This window comes from Neltuma alba, unplaced genomic scaffold, assembly GCF_004799145.2.
Source record: "Neltuma alba isolate B1F8T4 unplaced genomic scaffold, ASM479914v2 tig00012922_pilon, whole genome shotgun sequence".
Lineage (NCBI taxonomy): Eukaryota > Viridiplantae > Streptophyta > Magnoliopsida > Fabales > Fabaceae > Neltuma > Neltuma alba.
Window position 1 is genome coordinate 226,237 of NW_021637289.1, and position 20,329 is coordinate 246,565.

Consider the following 20,329-nt stretch of genomic DNA (forward strand, 5'->3'; position numbering starts at 1 on the left):
AAAATCAGAAGAAATACTTATTTGGAAAAATTGTTGAAAAATGGGCAAAAGTAATATCGGCTTCTACAAGGCTTTTGTTTGAAAAATTTCTTCTTGTCTGTTAACGTGACGAATTCGAGATCGTTAGGCGAATTTTGAATGGCGTTGCCCTCTATGACTAATATCTCGACGAAGATTTTCATTTAACTCGGTAGTCTGTGGTTGCCACACCAAATGGGTCCCGCCTTGCGAAGCAATGGCCGCAAAGCTGTAATCCAATCACAAATAGCTAAGATAATAATACAACCAACGGGATAATTGAGTTACATTTGGCTACAAAGCTGTAATTTAAATGGGGCTACGTAGTCTTGCTCATAATGAAACAGCACAAACGTAACAGAGAGGAGAAAAGAAATTTTTTTGTCAGCAAAAGAGAAGAAATATCTAAAGCGAAAAGAATTTCAATAAATAAATAGCAACTGTTCAAGGAAGACCTTCAAAATCTTAAGGAACTTGTATACAACCAATATAACTCTCCCCTTCAATTCTCTACTGAAGAATGGCAAAGTGTAACCCTATATATCTAGGAAAATGGATTCACAATTGAAAGAACCATGCCACACACTACCTTAAGTATACTGTATATGAGCATCGTGAATCCTGCATTAGTTTTTATAAACATCAGAAATTAAAACTTAAAAACGATTCTTGCCAAAACCAAGAAAGAAGCGGTGGATATTAATGTACAGATGCATATACACTACATGTTTTTCTTATGGGGGGAAAGGTAGTTCTTACAAAATTAATAATACAGTAAAGCTTAAATGTGACAAAATAACAGCAGCTCCAGGGGAAAAAACGGGGGGAGTATTAAATACCGCAGCAAAGAGTAAAAGGGGAAAGAAAATGAATAAATCCGGGGTTGGGACAAAGAAAAACTTTCTTGAGGACAGACCTAGAGGAGAATAACAGTAGATATGTGGAGCACGATATCATGAAAATTCAAGGTGTACGAATATTCAGTTAATTGCTGCTGACCTCTTCAGAGGACTATTTATGCCGTACTCGTGTCCACTGGATAACTCCCAAGCACTCGCAGGAATGTAGCAAACTCCTGTAAAGTTAACTGATTCAAAGTGTATCCATTCACAGATAAACCCTTTATTTATGCCTCAAGATTAAACCAACAGCGTACCTTTAGATGCCCTAGGGCATTTTGTGCATTCTGATCAGCCATTGATGCTTCAAAATCCACATAGAAAAGATAATCAAAATACCTGATTAAGACACATGATTAATCAGCACAAACTCCTTATCAGCACGATATTTTAGATTAATCTGATCAAGTTAAAAGATCCACAGATTGGTGCTATTAGTGGGGAAAATTGTAGCTATGGTTTTAGCAATAATACTTGGGCCCACTATTGTTATCATCAGATGATGCTCGTAAAGGTTGGTTCCTCAATGGCCGACTTTCTATCTGTTTAGAAACAAAACAAAATTAGAAATTTCCAAAGCATAAATTGGAGCAATATATATACACCCATATATAAATATATAACGGCAGGCATCAAAAGGGCAACACACCTTTGTAAGGTTAATTTGTCGCAGAGCAAAAACAGCAAGTGCCTTGAAAAGTACCCCAGGACCCTCCTCTAAAGAAAAAACTATGCTTGTCTGACAATAACACGCCACAATCAACAGTAATAGTTAGTACAGCATCTGATGAATTCAATGCAGTAATATCAACTTCTGCTTCCACAAGAGCTTCCAGCCGACCATACCTTGAATAGCCTATCTGTGCCTGGGATAATAGGTTCTCGGGCCAGCATCAAAAATCGAGTGATATTATCACCATCATCCTGCCAAAACATCCATGAATGACCATGCCCACCTTGAACATGACTTTAACTAGCACGAATTAAAAGCTTGAAAGCCTTGGACCCAAACCTGAATGTCTTGAGCAAGTATATTCAAGTCATAAATCTCGGCAGCAGCACAACTAGCAACTGCTCCTGCATCTCGTAGTTTGTGGAAAGCAACATGCTAGAATTTATAAATATATTAGGGTAAGTGGTATTGATTAACAAGTTGACAGTACTATCAAAAACAGAATTTCAGTCCTTTTTACGAAAATGAAGAAGTCCAATTTTAAGAATATGATGGAACTTGGGATGACATTACAAGATAGGCAGTACACAACCCAGGAAGACCCACTTAGAAAGAATAATTATCATTCTAAAACTGTCAAATCCATAAAATGCTCATAAATATGATGGTGGATAATATAACTTACCCAGAAAAAGTGGGTACAGTTACAACAACGCCATGATTATTACCCCAAAAAACATCAATTGTTAATATTGGCCAGCAGAAACATCCGAAACGATGTTCAAAAAATAGCTTTTCACTAAATCCAGGCTTACCTTCGCAGCACCAGCTGTGTCATCTACTGCTTCTCTGACCAATCCCAAACTCGTCAACGTGTCCTCACACTGAGCAAGAGCCTGAAAAATGATCGTCTGATATGAGTGTTGGATGAGAAACAACAGAAGTTAAGCTAAAAAATGTTAAGGCACACCTGTGGATGACTAAGTACCCGCTTTAAATCCTCAAGTTTAACACCATGATTGGCCAATAGACAATGGCGAACTGCATATTTTACTTCTCCCACTATATGCAACCTGTGCCGAAGTAAGAGGTCATAATTTCTGTGAATGCTCCCTCCTAGAGAATTCTCAATCGGTAAAACTGCTCTGTCCACAAGCCACCTTTCAACAGCCTGTAAAGGAGAATCCAAGGAGGGAGGGAGAGAATGAAAAGTTAAAAAGGGCCCCTTGGAAACCATCCACACAACTAAATAAGCAAACAATGATAAGAAACTATGAACTAATTTTCATGACTTTCTTTCAATAAATTGAGCCATTGCACAGAATTAAGCTACTAAGGCATGAGAGTATAGTAGATTATAGGCACAGCATAGGGTTTTCAACAATCCCACAAGCATGAAAATCCTATTACAAACTCGGCTCACTCTTTGGCGCTCCTTGAGGCCCTACTATGGTGACGAGCAAATATGTTATAATTCCATGACTTATAAAACTCTTCAGCAAAGTTCGACCTAAGATAATATTATTCAACAAAGAAAAGAAGCAATGACAGTAAGTCAGTACCTGTAACTAAGTTCTCTACTAGAGTTACTAATTTGCATGAATTTGTTTCAATAAATAGAACCGTTACAAAGAATTCGGCTACTAAAGGTATGAGAGGGTGTTGCAGGTGTAACAATCTGTTATAGACCCAGCCCAAATGCTTTGCGATCCTTGAAAGCCTACTGTGGTAGTAAGGAGTACATATTTTACCCTCCCATAACTTCTAACATTCTTTAGCAAAGTTCGAGAGAGAAAATAACATTCTTCAGTAAACAAATGAAATAATGGCACTCATTCAGTTACTATTACTAGGTTATCTCCCACAATTTGTGACATGAACTATGTGACCTTAGACTCCACGTCTGGCCACATCTCCTAGTGAAACACTAAAACAAAAGCGATGGTGCATGTCAGTAAGTAGAATGATGAAAATATTATATACTAATTCTGGACAACATTGGGGGATAACACACATAGAAGCCACGAAACTATTACCACCGATGAAATCAGAGACTTAAGGTTGAATATATTTTAATCAAACAGCATGGACAAGATGACGAGAGAGGACAAACGGTTAAAATTTTACTTCAAAAGCGGTGTCAAATTCATCACAGGGCACTGCTTCGCAATTTGGGTAGGCCTTCTGTGCCGCTGACTCGCTGTAAGCGCCACGAACTCCCTGAAATTGCAAGAGTAGGAATAGAAAATAAAAAATATTACCAGCGAAATTAAACTTTAGGTGGGTGGAAGCAAATGCAATAAAAAGTTACAAACGCGTCTTTATTTATGCTATTACCTGGTATCCCACACGAAGGCGAGATCCATCAGAAACTGAACCAGGGAACTGAGCGGAAGACAATGGCCCTGAAACAAATCACAAAATCCCGAAAATAATTCACAACCCCAAATCAACCCAAATCAAACCCCGACAGGGAGGGGGGTGGGAGGAGGAAGAAATGACGAAATTCATACGCGGAAGGGCGAGCATGTCTTTGGAAACGACGTCACTTGGGAAGTCAGCAGCACTTGGCAAATCAAGAGCTTGGGGGTTCGTGTTGAGCTCGTTCTCTCCCTGACGTAAAGCGCGAACAGAAAGGCTTCGGTAGCGTTTCGGATGAGAATCGGGCAGTTTGAAGGTGGTTAGCGGTGGGGTATCGAGCGGCGAAGATTGGTGTCTCGCATGACAGGGGAAATGGGATAATCGTGATGCTGCCATAGAGGCCGCCATTGGAGCTGACAGCTTCAGCCCTTCTGTGGTCGCACTTGACGGAGCACCGAAGCGGTAATTTCAGAGTCTGTTTTCGCGGGCCGCAGGACCCATCAATTCTTCACAAATCATACTAACTCCCGTACTTGATATAAGACTTTGTTTAATTTTTATTTTGATCCTAAATATAAAAACTCAATCCATTTTATCTTTTATATTTATACATTTTTTTCAAAGCAGCCCTTCTAATAATAAGAGTTCTAACCAATATACTTGATTAGTAAGGATATTTTAGAAAAGACAATACCTATTTAGGACAAATAACTAACTCAACTTATTTTATTAATCTCATCAAATTAGTCAACTGACTCTTATAATTAGGACCGAAGATAGTATTAATTGTCGTTGACCGTACATGTTTTATATATATTAAAAAAATTTTAAATTTTATTAATTCTTATTTAAAATTTAATAATTTTTTAATTTTATCTCTACTTAATATATATTATACTTCATATAAACAAAATCAACTCAATAATAAATAAGAAAAAAAATCGTGTATCTATACAAAAAAATTTTCTCAATACTATATAAATAGAATTAAAAATATTTTTTCTCTGTCTTATAAATCAGACCAAATGAGTATACCATAACAGTCTAGTTTCAAGAAGCTGTCCCCTTTTTTCCCAAAGGAGAAAAATTAAATAAATATGCCAGCGCCAGCCTATGTCTAAAATGTACGAGTAGTTTGTAATATTCTTGTTTGTATTTAAAGGAGTTACTCAAATCGTCCCCCCAAAGGGACACATCGCAGAAGTTGAACCTGACGTGCTAGACTGTTGGTTAACGCGCTTTGAGTTGAGTCGTTTTATGATTGTTAATGTAGGTATTTCTTTGTTTTTGCCATTTATAGTCCCCTTGATATAAGGAAAATAGAAGGATGGAAAGAAGAGAGAAAAATTTTAATGCACTCAATTTTGAAAAAATAAAAATGAGGTTAAAAGTTTATAATTAATTTTACTTACTCTTTTGTTTTACGTTTTTTTTAATCAAAATTTATAACCCTCCTTTTTCAAAATTTTTAAATTGAATTTATTAAAATTTTCTCTTTCTTCTTTTTCTTCCAATCCCTCGTACGAATGTTGTATTCGCCTGTGCATTTCGATTTTGTTACTTTATCTTCTCATAAACGACAGCTCCTTTTGATGCTCTCTGTCCATGTTGCCCTGGAATCTTCCAGGGTCTTCCCATCACGTACTTGGCTTCGCATCCGCTATTAAGATTCTTCTTGGGGTGATTCAGATCCTCCACAACCCACATTTTGCTGGTTTGGCATATCCACAACATGAAGCAAGCTGCTCTCCAAATTAGACTATCTAAATGCTTGGTGTGTTGAGTCTCTTTTTTTAATCACAGATTCTCTTATTGAGAGTAATCATGTTCAGAGTATTGTCTAATACTAAATATTAGCACATCTCTCAGTAGGAATTTAAACCATGATTCAACGTGGTATAAAAAGTTAACCCCTTTCAATAAATTTTAGCTGTGTTGATTTCCATTTGCTGAGTTGATTTTTTTAAAATATAACTCAGAGTATTCTTAAGTTATTTTGGGTTCGAGACTAATTTTTGTCGAGCCAGGAGCGTTAAAGTTAAAATCTCCCCAATAAGTACACTTTTGAAAATTTAAACTTGTATTTTTTTTTTCAAGAATTAAACCGCTTACTATTTCAACTAATAATTTGTTAGTATTGAGTTGATTTTTCTTCTTCTTTCTTGCGTCTACTTCAGCCATATGAGGCCCAGGAAGGTGACATAACCAATATCGGCCCAACCCGAAGCTCGCGGGAACGTGCGTAACTCGATGGGCTTGCGAAACAAATTTTGAAATCAACATTGCTCAGCCGAACAAAGTAACAAAACATGGATCCTTTCTTGCTGCCCGACAATAAGACGCGCGCGCCAGCCACTAGTTTAGAGCGGAATAAGCATCTGACTCCAACTCGTGTTCAAGCGTGAATGATGATTAATGAAAAGACAGTGCGTTCATATTCTCGACATATTTAGCATATATCATCCAAAAGAAAAATATACAGTTTAGGATATGTGTTGGTAAGCAACAAAAGTCAATAAGCAATGGACAAAATAGGATTATTAAATAATGTGCACGTTATCTAATAAGAGGCAGAGGAGAGTGTGAAACAGGAAAATCCGAATAAAGATTTTGAAAACGAAACGGCAAGGATGCCTGTAAGGCTTTGTACGCGTCACGCTTGAGTCTCAACGTTGATAAATCAATCCCGACCAAAGAAAAAAAAACTGAAGTCCTAGATTTCTCGTCATTGAATATTCCTAAAGTATTAAGCAAATTAAATGGACAATACACGCATGCTTAGCTCACAGATCTTGAACTGTGCCGCAACTAGGCGACAGTGGTGGCAAGTTGGACCGACGCACATATCTTATTTAATTATTAACTTATTTTATTGGCACAGTCACGAACAAATCGCAATCATGTTGTACTGTCTTGGTAGTAAACCCTATAGTGAGAGCGAGTGAATCTAGGTGCTGGTGCGCGAGTAATTGATTGGATTTGCGGCACTAATCACGAACATGTGGGTTAGGAATTCTTAATGATGAAAAACAACAGCTCCTTTTTTGTTTCCTTCCTTAACCCTCTTCCCTACACGGCTGCTTGTTTTGCAGTTGGTGGTTGAGATATGCAATCAATCTCCAAGTCATATACTACCTCCCGTCCTAATTCTAGGATCCTATTTACTTTACAAACAGATTTTTATAATTACGACTGAAGGTAGTATTTATTATCTCTGTTTAAGAATGGTACGTGTGAGTCTTTGTTTCAGGATGCATGGCTGAGGGCTTTCAGAGTGAAGCCGATGATGAATAAATTAAATTAAAACATTTTTTTCAATTAAAAAAAGCCTTCATCAGGAAATTTATACTCAATCTTGTGGTGAATAATTTAGCTATCGAGATTGAATTAAATTAAAAGCGCAGGAAAACCTAACATAAAAAAAGTTAATATAACATTTGTTCCTTAATTTTAATAGGAAAGACATCTTTGCAAATTTATGTTCCTTATCACTCTTCTCGCAGATGCCTTTCTTTTTTACTGCCAAAACATTATTTTCATATGAGAAGTTATATGTATTATTGAACAAACTCCATGCTATATATAAGACACCAAGATACAATTGCTTTGTCACTGGAAAAATCTTCGTGCTTATAACCTTCGCATTCATGGCTTTGTTTATCTCTGTTTCTTGAATGAAAAACAGAGATGGCTGAAAGCAAATTTGATCCTGAACAAGCCAGCGGAAGAGCACATTGCAGAATGAGACGGTGATGGAGTAAAAAGCTAAAAATCAACCTAAAGTTGAATCCAGCCAAAAATAAGACAACCTTTGTGTGTTCTCTTTTTCGTTTGTCTTTCTGTTTTTGTGCAGTGGGGGCGCTATTAATAATGATAAAAGGAAACTTAATGACAAACGCAACAAATATAGGATTTAATTTGGAGAATTTTTTTTGTTTATTGTCGGCAAGATTTGTATCTTTACATGTGTTCTCCATTCTTTGCAAGGCCATATCTTTGGAGCTTTGATCTAACAACATGATCTATGGAGGACGTCGACTGTTGCTTATTCTTCTCGTGGAAGAGTGAGCTTTGAACTTCAACGAAACAACTGTAAGAACACAGTGATTCCACGAAGGAGAAGATGTTTTTTTCAATTAAAATCATGTACAGTCAGCCTACCAAGTCAGCATTTCATGTCAACAAATAAAACAGGGTTGGTGGCACACCAGCAAACTTCAGTTATAGTTCTTATTAAACTACACAGACTAAAGTCAAAATCAATACCAAGACTAAAATAAGGGCAAATGATATAACAGGGCATTATATTAACCCAAAATAAAATAAAGCAGGCCCCACCCTTGGGCGAGGGGCCCAGGGCTTCGCATTGATCACGTTGGAAAAATTAAGAGAAAGGAATGTGAAGTTCAGAGCCTGGAATAACGGATGATGATGATGATGATATAATCATAACGCCGTTCCGTTTCTGTGCCGTCCACGCATTCATCATTCATTCAATCCTTCTCCATCGTCTCTTGGATCTCACATTACGCCGACACTAAAACGAATGACGTTTGGCTTGGTACGTGTCTCCGCGTATAGCCTTTCATTCATCATCATCATGATGGTGTCCACGTGACACAGCATCCTGCCCTATCTTCTACCTCAAGTAAACCTATCATGACTCATGAGTCATGAGTGAGTTCACCTCTGTTGCTACTAGATTCCTTCATTCTTGTTCACATTTCCCGTTGTCTTCATTACTCATTAATATTCTAATGTTTTCTCTGCCCAATTAGTACAGTAATCCTCAAACAAACGGACATTGTGGCTGATGCCCTAAAATATCGTTTATTTACATCCAGACAAGGGGGCCCCAGTGACTGGCCGCCAAAGGGGCCACCCAAAAAACAATTTTTCACCTATCAATCCTAATAGTCTCCTACGGCTCATTCAATTTGTTATTTCCTCGTAAACTGAGATATTCTTATCAAGCCTCGTGGCCGCATTCCATCTGCCACGTGTCCCATTCTCATGTGACATGGGCCCCACTATCACCGACCATATCCCTTCCCAGGATCTTCTCCCTCCTTTTTCCCATTCACACTCACAAGCATTCTTGTAGCCCCCGCTTCCATGCCACGCCATCTGCATGTGTTAGGGACAGTAAGAACCTTGGAGGAAGAATAATAGAGAGAGCAAGAAACTGCCATGCCATCTGTGTTAAGAGAGAGTAAGAAACTTGGGAGAAAGAACAATAGAATCATATCACATCGAGTTTACTCCCTACTTCCCAGCTATGCCTGCTTGAATAAACATCTCAGCTGTTTTTTCCTTCTTTCCATCAAATATCACATCTAACTCTCAAATTCTCATCAGATTTATTTCATATGAATCTGTGAACTATTCATTTTGGCATGCGTGTATGTTCTGCATCGATATCTAGTCTTCCACGCTCCTAAGACCTGTACGTGAACAATATAATTGAAACGGGTGCTCTGGCCAAATTAAAACCAATGATGAGAGGTTGTAAATAAAATAGTACCTTCAATCTTTAATATAAGAGCTTATTTGATTTTTATTTTAATTTTAAATATAAAACTTCAATCCACTTTATCTCTCATGTTTATATTTTTTTTTAGTAGTCTCTAATAATAGTAGTTCTAGTTAATATATTCGATCAGTAAGGATATTTTAAGAAAAATAACTTCTATTTGTTACGGATAACTAACTTAACTAATTTTGTTAGCTTACTTAAATTAATTAACTGGCTTTTATATTAAGTGTGGAGGTAGTATCTTTTACTGGATAATTGAATTATCCCTTACTTTGCAGCTCGTATTGAATTATCAATGTTAACACGCATAATTTGTGTGAATTTTTATATTCTTTCATGGACGACTAGCTATGCGTTTTTTTTTTAATTAAAAAAATTGTATGTACTAAAATGTGAATCGCATAGCATCCACCTTGGGAATTAAGAAATGTTTTCCAGATTAGACCGAAAGTGGCACAAGAAATCAAGTGAGGAGATATCAACTTCAAAGCAAAGAGACAAAGATTCTTTGTGTAAGAAAAGAAAGCAGGAAGTGGGAACACCAGATTCTTTTCTTCACAAAAATGCCAATACGAGCCACATCACCGTATCTTTTGTATTGGCCATGTTGGGCGCACATTTCCCATTACTTACTTTACATTATATATATACTCTCTCTTTTACTTTCCCCTCGTTTCCCTGTGTTTCTTTGACTAGTAGTACTTCTGTTTGACCAGTCAACCGAACATGACTGAGCTCCATGATGTTCATGTTCTGTGCCCCACCCTACAATCCATGGCCCACCACATATTCCTGCTTCCTCCAATCATCTTTCTTCACCTTCATTATCCTCCGCCAATGATGCGGTGATTAAATCCAAATCAACGACGGCATTTTTAAATTTTTAATGACCCATTTTTTGGTCAATTTTTAATCAGCAAATTGAATAGTAATGGTTGACAACCCATAAAAATTGGAAATCATGGCAGCGCTGCTTTTACTCTTCGATGCACATTATGGTGGTTGGGACCATTAAGTCCATAGTCATATATACATGACGATAATGAAGTTCATGCTACTCTTCCTCTGAGATTATCAATATAGGAGATTGAAGAGATTAATTGAGTTGGTTAATTATAACAATGATCTCTCTAAACTACCATCTTTAATCACATTTATTTAAACTATCATTTGCTAAAAATCCCTTACAATTAATAATAGGGATGTTTTAAAAGAAATATTATAAATTTGAGAGATAAAAGTGAATTTAAGTCTTATATTAAGTACAAGAGAATATATTATGATGTTATATGCTGAAAAAAGGGTTCGCTTTCTCTAATTATTTCCCACGACTAACGTAACACGGTATTGTTCATGCATGATGCCTTTCGTGTTAGATGATTAAATCTCATTGCCAGCTATTTCTTATTGTCTTGCGCATTTTCTTAATCTAAACATTAAATAGAATTAATGTCGCAGTCTGCTATTTAATTAGCCAGCAAAGATTTTCTCACTCGCGCTGAAAATAAAAATCTAATCAGCATCAGAAACAAGAGACAGTGTACTGAAATTCTCTTATTAGTTGTTATCTTCTCTCTTTTGGGCCAGAAACTGTTTATTCCATTTTAGTTATCTGGTTTCGCGGACATGGTTTTTTTTTTAAATAAACCTATTTTTATAAAGCTAATTAGCATAGGAAGCAAGATTGTACTTGCTAACAAAAATTGCATTGTCTGTGACTTGGCATTAGATGCGTTGTTTCAAACACACACACACACACATATTTTCTGTCATCCTGTAAAAGCATACTGACTAGTGCTAATCAATTATAACATTCATGCATCCATGCATAATGTCAGAATTATATACTATCGGACAAATATAGAGAGTACCAGTACTACATTTGGAAGTTGAAAGAAAATTGGAAGGGGGGTGGATCTGAGATGGATTACGGGATAAAATCAACAACTAATGAGAATCTGATGCCTTAATAATGGGAGTTAGCTTTTGAATGAAGTTTCAATAAAAATGATGAGTCAAAAAGGACAATAATGCTTTTCCACAACAGCAAAACGACAAAACAGCATGTGTGAGAATAATCAGAGGAAGCTGGAAGACGAAATTAATCATTCTGTATTGGCGAGGAATGATGATGACTACCATACGATCATTCCCTCATTTTCAAATATACTATCTCCGGTCCTTAATATAAGATTTTATTTGATTTTTATTTTGATTCTAAATATAAGAATCCAATCTACTTCGTCTCTTATATTTATGTATTTTTTTCTAAGGTAATTCTTCTAATAATGGTAGTCCTAGCCAATGTAGTTGATTAGTAAAGATATTTTAAAAAAAGTAGTACCTATTTATTACAAAAACTAATTTAACTTATTTCTTTAATCTCTTTAAATTAGTCAACTAGGTCTTATAATTAAGACCGAAGGTAGTATTATGATCAGTACCATATATAAAAATTTGTCTTGTCTTAATTAATCTCTGCACTCTTTTAATAAGCATATTCTAGTGGGTGTTTAAAGAGAGAGTAATATATAGCCAAAATATATATGTTGGCAAAAAAAGAAGAAGAAAATATACACACGCACACACTAGGCTTGTTGCTTCACTTCGGGGCCCTCATTTTTCACATGTCATCATCGTGTACTATATTGATCACATAAAATTAATTTACACATTTTTTCATGCGTGATACAACATTTAGGATGAATCTCGTTATCTTTAACTTACAAGTGACCCAAGGACGTGATCTCTTTAATTGTAATACATCTTATCCTTAACATGAGAACTAGCTGAAAGTTAAATTTGGTATTAGATATAAAACCTTAATTCATTTTGTCTCCTAAATTTATAGCTTTTTTTCTAAAATATTCATAATAATTGTAAGGATTCTCACAAAAGAATAATTTAAATGTATATGACTAAAGACGATAATTTTAAAAAATGAATACACATTTACTATAAATAATCACTTTAACTAATATTTTTAATTTTTGACCAAATAATTTTTTAAATTAACGATCTAATTTTTATATTAAAAACTAAAGAAATATACAGTTTTATGCGTTTGCAAAGAAGGGGCGGAATACATGTGTGAGCGTGAGCGTGAGGGGCTGCGGGTGAGACTAGTCAGGAGGAATGCGCACATATTATAATTGACGGTAATCAATGAGGGTGAGGCGACCCCACCCCTTGAGGCCAAAACCCAAACTACCCATTCAATTATTGATACGTGTGCTTTTGTTTTATCAACATCGAGTACTTTTTTTTTCCAATTCTAAATATAAAATTTAACTAAAATGATTTTTTATTGTTGTTATGCAAAAATCATGTCGCTTTTTTTTGTTGAAAAAATACAAATATTCTGCGTGAACGTTGTTTGAGCTAAGGTGCGCCCTAATTGTGGTGAAATATGGGGGCTCAAAATATTCAAGATAAACAAATAGAAGAGGCCCACAGGATATGGGTGGAAATTTCTTTCGTTTTTTTTTTTTGGTTGAGTAAATTTGGGTCGGGGGGTGTCCGGAGCTTGTCCGGAGAAATGATGAAGAGTTCACATCGGCCAAGACACTCAACAAACAAAGCACGACAATTCTTCCCCTCAGAGAATGTTGCGTCAAAGGGCCTCTCTCTCTCTTCCCCCACTGGGTCCCACCCGCTTTGTGCCATAAACAGCCACCGCCAACATCGCCCCTCATCTCTCTCTCTCTCTCTCTCTCTCTGTCTCTGGGTCCCCTGCACCCCCCAAAATCATTCCGTCAAAATAATTAATTAAACAAATGTTTTTTTATTCAAAAAAAAAAACAAATGTTTTTATTTACTCATTTAAACAAATATTTTATCCACAACACCCAACTTAAAAAAATAATTTTTATTTGTTGCTAACGTGACAATCTTACTACTTAATAATTTCTCAGTATAATTAAAATGTGAGATCTTTCTTGAGTGTACGAGTCTTTGGAGCCAATTTATTTAAATTTTTACTCAAAAAACGGGGAATTTAAAAAAAAAAAAAGGTAAAGATGAAATGAATACACTATATGGGAACTGGAGCACACGAGGCTCACGGCGTTAAGAGGCTGAGTAGATCGCAGGCGGATGAATTGGGGAGGTGCGAGAGAGAGGACAAAGAGGGCAGCGGTAGTGGAGGGATGTGAGGTGGACCCCGCTGATAGTTGAATCCACGCGAGAGTGGGACCCGCCAGCCACCCACAGATAGAGAGAGGGGGTGATTTGTAAGGTTGCTGATTGCATCGTATGAAATGAAAATGAAAGCGTTGCAGAAGAGAGATTTGGGATTAGAATTAGAAGGACTGGAATTTTCTTTAATGCTTCCTCTGCGTGCAAGCCAACCTCATCCATCATCTCGTACGGCATACCCCATCATTACTCTTTCTCTCTCCCTCGTCCTTTATATATCTTCCGTCCTGTGCTTCCATTCCCTCTCACTTTGCATGCCTAAATGCATCGAACCCAGCTCCTTTAACTCCCCGATCCCTCTCCTCTCTCCCTCGCTACGCTTCTGTTCTCCCCGAACTAGCTTCATCACAGAAACGCACACATCTACCTCTGCAGCAAGCTTATCTTTTCCTCTGATCACTGAAGCCAGCTCATTTGATTATTGTATGGATGGATCCTTCTAATGGACAACACCAGGTACGATTTCTATATATATATATATATATATAGCTCGCAATTACTCACGCCTCTTCTTCCTTCCCCTTTAATTTCATCCAGTCATGTTACATTAGTTTTTTTGTCCAATGATTTTGCTTGTTGCTTGTATATTCTGAAATCTGAAGAATATAATGAACGAGCGAACGAACTTCTAAGCGATTTCATTTTTGTCACCCCTCTTCTGGGAAGATTTTAGAGTGAGCATATACAAGAAACTTCTGGCAGTTAATTTGTATGGCTGTTATACATAATATATTTCCTTTTGAGCTGGGAAAGTTAGGGCAAACTTTCCCATCGTAATCTTTGTGAACAAAGTTAACAGAAATTAGCTATGAACCAGAATTTTTTGAACTTCTTTTGAAGAAATTTATGCTTTTTATTTTTTTAAAATCTTGGAATAATTTAAAGATGAATCTGCGCCTCCTCGATCTCCTTCTCTTCATCCCCCCCCCCCAAAAAAAAAAAAGGCAGGCCGGTGACCTTAACTTTACCTTTGTGATTCTATGTATGTACATATCACTTAGATTGAACTGAGATTTAGAGATGCATTTCTGATTTCATCGCGTTTTTTCTTTTTCAATCAATCTCGCAGCAAATGCCTAGCCAGTCACTGGAAAATATGTTGGCTTGTTCAAAGGCACAGAATCAAGAGAGAAAGCCAAGACCTCAACCTGAACAAGCCCTGAATTGTCCGAGATGCGACTCTACGAACACCAAATTTTGTTACTACAACAATTACAGCCTCTCCCAGCCACGATATTTCTGCAAGTCTTGCAGAAGATATTGGACCAAAGGAGGAACTCTGAGGAATGTTCCAGTGGGTGGAGGCTGCAGGAAGAACAAAAGGTCCTCGTCATCTTCTACATCATCAAAAAGGGCTCAGGATCAATCACTAACACCCAATTCCAATCCACTCATCACTACACTCCGTCCATTATCATATGACCCCAATGACCTCACTCTTGCACTGGCTAGACTCCAGAAGCAGTCTTGCGGACACATGGGTTTTGATGACCATGATTATTCAGGGATGGGAAATTCTGTTGGAAACTTCTCTTCCACAAATACTGGATTTTTAGATGCACTTCGCGGTGGATTCCTTGAAACACAGAGTAGTAATCTTCAGAATCTGTACTATGGATATGGAAATGGGGACTTGGGAGAGGTGGACAACGGAAGTAACAGTAATGCTTGTGGAATTACTGGGGCTAGTGGAGAGATGATGCTTCCATTTGATCAAGAAGTGAGTAAAGCCACTACTCAGGCAGTCACTGTCACTACCATGAAGCAAGAAATCTACAATGGCAGACAACAAGGTGATACCAAGGTTTTGTGGGGTCTTCCATGGCAGCTTAATGGAGACACAAGCATGGGTGAAATTGATTCCGGGAGAGCGAATTGGAACAGTCTCACGTCATCTTGGCACGGGCTTCTTAATAGTCCCCTAATGTAAAAACTGCGAAAGAGAACAATTAGAGGGCTGTGATGATTTCCCCTCATGTTTGACTAGAATTTATCGGTCTTAAACTTTCAACATTCCTTGGGTTCTGAATCAAATCATCATGTCTTCTTGTTTGCCTCCTTTTTTTGTTTGTTTTCAAATTTTCTCACATGAACAGCTGTTAGTAAGTTTTTAATCTCTTTTTCCGTTTGGTAGAGTAAGGAAAATTTCGGATTTGTTTTGTTTTTCAATCATAGTCAAGGGGGTTGGAGAGAAAGTAGATGAAGAATCATTATTTCCCTATTTGACAAAAAGAAGAGGGAGGGAGAAAGAATGAAAGTGATGTTTCATGGCTGATTGCAGACTGAGTCTGAACTCTCTGATCCGTTGGAATCGATATTTTTAGCTCCTTTGAGTTTTGAATACAGTGATGTTCTCGAGATATTCTGCTATGATTGCGTCAGGCAGAATGTGAGAACATGTCGTACCGCCATACATTATCACACTGCTGACCCGCGGATAATATATTTTTATAAATTAATACTCCAGCTTTTAAAGTAATACTTATTTAACTAATTTGATTAGATTAAGAAAATTGAGTAAATTAGTTAATTATAAAAAATATGATATATATATTTTTTAAAACACTATAATTATCTTTCTCAATATCCTTCCTTTTTTTCCTATTTAATTATAATTGCTAGAGTACTAATATAGATAATTTTAAAAAATTGATAAATAAAAAAAATAAATGTTATATTTAGTATAAAATTAACTCAATAATCAGATCACGGAAAGAGTATCATATTAATTATGTTGAGATTTGACTATTCGAGCGTGAAAAACCGTGAAAATAATTACTTTGTTGTCATAAGAAGAGAGTAAATGTAATGAAGAAGAATGCGATGGAGAATTTCTCGGGTCCCTAAGCGGTAGAAATTTCAGGGAAGCATGTGCACCAACTTCGGTAAGGATTTTTGTCTCTCTTGGCAGACCAAATCTATGTTAGGATTTGGGCGTGAGAAAACGTCAGTAATCAGTTTGAAAATTATTTGAATTTGCCTCTCTAATCAATGACAAATCAACCGTATTGGCTGGATCGCGTTTTAAATTCCTTTTAATCCACCCCCGGGGGGGGGTGGGCGTTGCAAATTCACCGGGCGTCCCGCCAATGCTTTTTTCAACTCTGTCCAGAAAACCATAGGATTATTTATTTATAAAATATACTTAATGATTTATTTTTGTGTTTATTCATTATATCTCACAGTATATATCACTGCATTACTTACATTTCTTACACCTCTTTTTTTACTCATTCTCCCTCTCTCTCTATAAAAAAGAATATTCTAAAAATATATATTTGTTACTATTCATCAGTTTTTTTTATCTATATATATAATTCGATGATTCATAATTACATGTTATATATAGGATTAGAGAGAGTATAAAGGATTTCAAATTTCTTGAAAGTTGAAACGCCGTTAAGTAATCCTGGCGCTTTACTGAACTGATAAACAACTTAATTGATAAGAAAAAAGCCCCTCTAATTAAATAACTAAAAATTCCCGGCCGAAAAAAAAAAACTAAAAAGGCCATCTGAATCGCCCTGGACTCTGGAGCTATGGTTGCTCTTTGCAACCCCCAGTTCTCACAAAAGAGCTTGAAAGTGTAAATTCCTACGAGGACTTTTAAGAATTCATTATAGGCTTTCCGTAGAACAAAATGGTGGTAGTTTCTCAATAACCAATTTTACACATCATATTGGAGCAAAAACGAGTAAAATTGTCCCTTAGCTTAGTAGCAACCAAATATAAATACATACATGGAGGGAAAACGCTTCTTCCAAGATGGAAAAACAAAAAGCAAGTATAAACATTGAGATTTGAGATACAAGATGGAATATGCAGAGTGAGAGTGAGAAGGGAAACATTAGGAATCTCATCATGAAGCTTGCAAGTGGGTACCCAAAAAATAATCGATTGAAAGCTGCCAGTGAGAGTACTGAAGCAGCAAAATCCAGGGATGCAGGCTCATACATCATCCTCGTTTGATTCGCCTACAGAATTCCCCGTTCCCAAGGAAAACAAAAAATTCCTCCAGATATGCTTTATATGTCAGGAGCGTCAACATCGTCTACATCACAAATGCTTTTGATCTTTAAGAAGTCTGAGACCATTCGGGGTTATTACATTGCTATAGGCTGAATAGTAATTTTCATGAGAATCACTCTTTTAAGTGTAGCAATAAACATAGATGGCGGATGCCATGTTTCCAATTTCCACGACAGCAGAGATTAAGAAAAGCGGGAAAGCAGAGGTAAACAATGTACGAGTTCGCTATGCTCCCAAAATCGTTCGATAAACTAACACGTAAGTTATGATCGAAATAGCGGGTTCCACATGCATCAGGCACTTGAATGTAACATACAAGGCGGACAAAAAAGAACACAATTCGACTTCTGAATTCTATATTCAAATCCCTACCAAGGCAAAGATAGGATTTCTAAATGACATTAATCAAGACCTGGGCTTCTCCTTCTTCTCTTTGAAGAGAGCCAAAAGGGACACCCCTGATACCTTCACAACCTTGAAACGAACTCCGGGAATATCTCCGACAGCATGCCTTTTTCGACCAAATCCAGCCATCAGCACTTCGTCCTGCATATAAACAAACATGCACTTTTGAGCTGAGACCGAAAACAACTCCTCTCTTGTTAATGTTCATCTTAATTTCTGAAATCTTACATTTTCTTCAATGAAGTTCAAGCAACCGTCATTCGGCACAAAGGCAGCAATCTTCTTCCCATTCTTGATCAACTGCACTCGAGCACACTTTCTGATGGCAGAGTTTGGCTGCTTAGCTTCAATTCCACTAAAAAGGGTTGCGATCGTGAGTTGAATATTATGTAAGAAATTATATCAAATCTCCGAGTGCAAATGCCTTTTAAGCAATTAGTTTTTATTTTTTATTTTTAAAAAAAAGCGTCTACAGGATTAGGCTCACATCTTTTCGAGAACAATGCCTCTAGCATCATAGCATGAGAGGATCCAGCAAATGGCTTCTTCCATTCATTACCCAGATGGGATTTCTTGTATGCCTTGTCAGCCCACCTCTGCCTTCTCCGGTGGGACCTCAATTTGCGAGCAGCTCCCTTACCACGTGTTTTCCTGACCAGGAGAAAAATGTCAGCAGATATGAACTTAGTCACAGCTTTAACCAAAGACATCGTTTGCAGCATGCTTGAGAAACAACCAAAAATCAAATTTATGAAAGAAGAGTAGACACTTCATTTTCTTAAAAAAGTTATGTAAGATAAGGTTGCTCGACAAAAATGGTAATGCAAAGATGGACATTAAGACAAAATTCCCAGATAACTGTTATTTATGCCATCATTCAGACACTCTACGCTAGCTGCAACCTTTAATAACTAAAAATACCATTAAACATGACAAGAACCTGAAAGACCAGACATCAATTATCTCCCATTTCATAAAGTATTGCTAAATGACCGGTTAATAAGCAAAAGAGACTACAGGAATGATAAATTGAAAAAAAAAAGAAAGAAATAATCTTAGACAATGAAGCCAACAATAGTTAAAACATATTAAAAAAAGAATCAGTTTCAGTACTCATCATCTTGATGAACATCCTAGACTCATCAGAACTAGACTGTTTACAGTTAATTTGAACGGTTCAAATTTAAAATTTTTAATTAATTATTTTTAAATAAAAAACTATTTTTTGAAAAAAAATAATAGTTAAGGGATTATCTTTATTTTAGATTCCATATATATTAAAATAATTATTTTGAACAAATAAAAAAAAATCAAATTTGAACCATCTAATTAAGATATAAACGATCTAAATTTAATGAGTTTAGAATGCTCATCAAAGTGATGAGCACCGAGACTGGCTCCAAGTGAGTGCTCAACTGAATAACGTAGGTTACTATAATTAGTTGCAAGGTAATCACAAGAAAAATTCTCTTCCGAGAACATATCCATGTCCTTACGAAATACTCGTATTGTCGCCCGAAAATTTTTTTTTTGTTCAAGAGAGAAAATTTAAAGCAAGGTTACCGACTTCCCATAGAACAACCATACAATATGTGCAAAACTTGCAAAACTGTTACTGATCTTTTCCTCGGACATCAAAACGACGAGATGCAGGAACTTCTAAGAACAATATTGAAATAGTTTTATCAAGGAGGATATTTGAAATATTGTCAATTCGCAGCCAAATATATACTCGATGGATTCTATGATTACTTGATAAAAATTGGAGATGGAAAACATCAAGAGAGGTATCGAAATAAAAGAGTTGCCTCGAAGTTACCACATAACATAGTTTTACAACATTGAAATTTTGAATCAAGCAGATGGTATCGGTAACATCAACTCAGCCCAACAACGAAATGATACGTAATTAACAGCAACTGCGGGATTCGCTCAAGTAATTTTGTCGCGAAGATTCTGGACGTAAACAAACACGTAGAGCAGGCAAAATGGAACATCGCTGGAAAGCGAAACTCACCCCATGGTGAAGAGTACAAGTTAACGAACCGCTCTGTGCGGAGGATCGGAGACGGACAAACAAGTAAGAGCCGAGAAGAAGCTACTCCCTGCTATGCCGCCAAATCCATGGAGTGAGCCCTAACCTTGATGCGCTTATCAAATGAAATATCGGATAACTAACGAAAATGCAAATAAAATTAAACTTTAGATTTA

General features: G+C 36.6%; 2 protein-coding genes and 1 pseudogene across 3 annotated transcripts; 1 reads left to right on the forward strand and 2 right to left on the reverse strand.

Annotated features, from left to right (window-relative positions):
• Positions 1–21: 21 nt before the first annotated feature.
• LOC114732660 (arogenate dehydratase/prephenate dehydratase 2, chloroplastic) lies at positions 22–4,432 on the reverse strand. Of its 2 annotated transcripts, none has more exons than XM_028919990.1 (12): positions 4,104–4,432; positions 3,928–3,995; positions 3,718–3,810; positions 2,561–2,761; positions 2,406–2,486; positions 1,930–2,025; positions 1,764–1,841; positions 1,567–1,656; positions 1,392–1,459; positions 1,175–1,256; positions 1,018–1,093; positions 22–247 (listed from the first exon to the last, which is right to left on the reverse strand). In XM_028919990.1, exons 1-11 carry the CDS (start codon positions 4,357–4,359, stop codon positions 1,034–1,036), a joined length of 1,173 nt encoding a protein of 390 aa, XP_028775823.1. In that variant the 5' UTR covers positions 4,360–4,432; the 3' UTR covers positions 22–247; positions 1,018–1,033. The 2 variants fall into 2 exon arrangements, with proteins under 2 accessions (XP_028775823.1, XP_028775822.1); XM_028919989.1 differs by lacking the exon at positions 22–247 and adding an exon at positions 421–639.
• Positions 4,433–13,782: 9,350 nt separating this feature from the next.
• Positions 13,783–15,957, forward strand: LOC114732651 (dof zinc finger protein DOF2.1-like). The gene is made up of 2 exons (XM_028919972.1): positions 13,783–14,140; positions 14,754–15,957. Exons 1-2 carry the CDS (start codon positions 14,114–14,116, stop codon positions 15,612–15,614), a joined length of 888 nt encoding a protein of 295 aa, XP_028775805.1. The 5' UTR covers positions 13,783–14,113; the 3' UTR covers positions 15,615–15,957.
• A 1,962-nt stretch (positions 15,958–17,919) lies between these two features.
• On the reverse strand, positions 17,920–20,193 carry LOC114732678 (40S ribosomal protein S23-like; annotated as a pseudogene).
• Between the last annotated feature and the right edge of the window lie 136 nt (positions 20,194–20,329).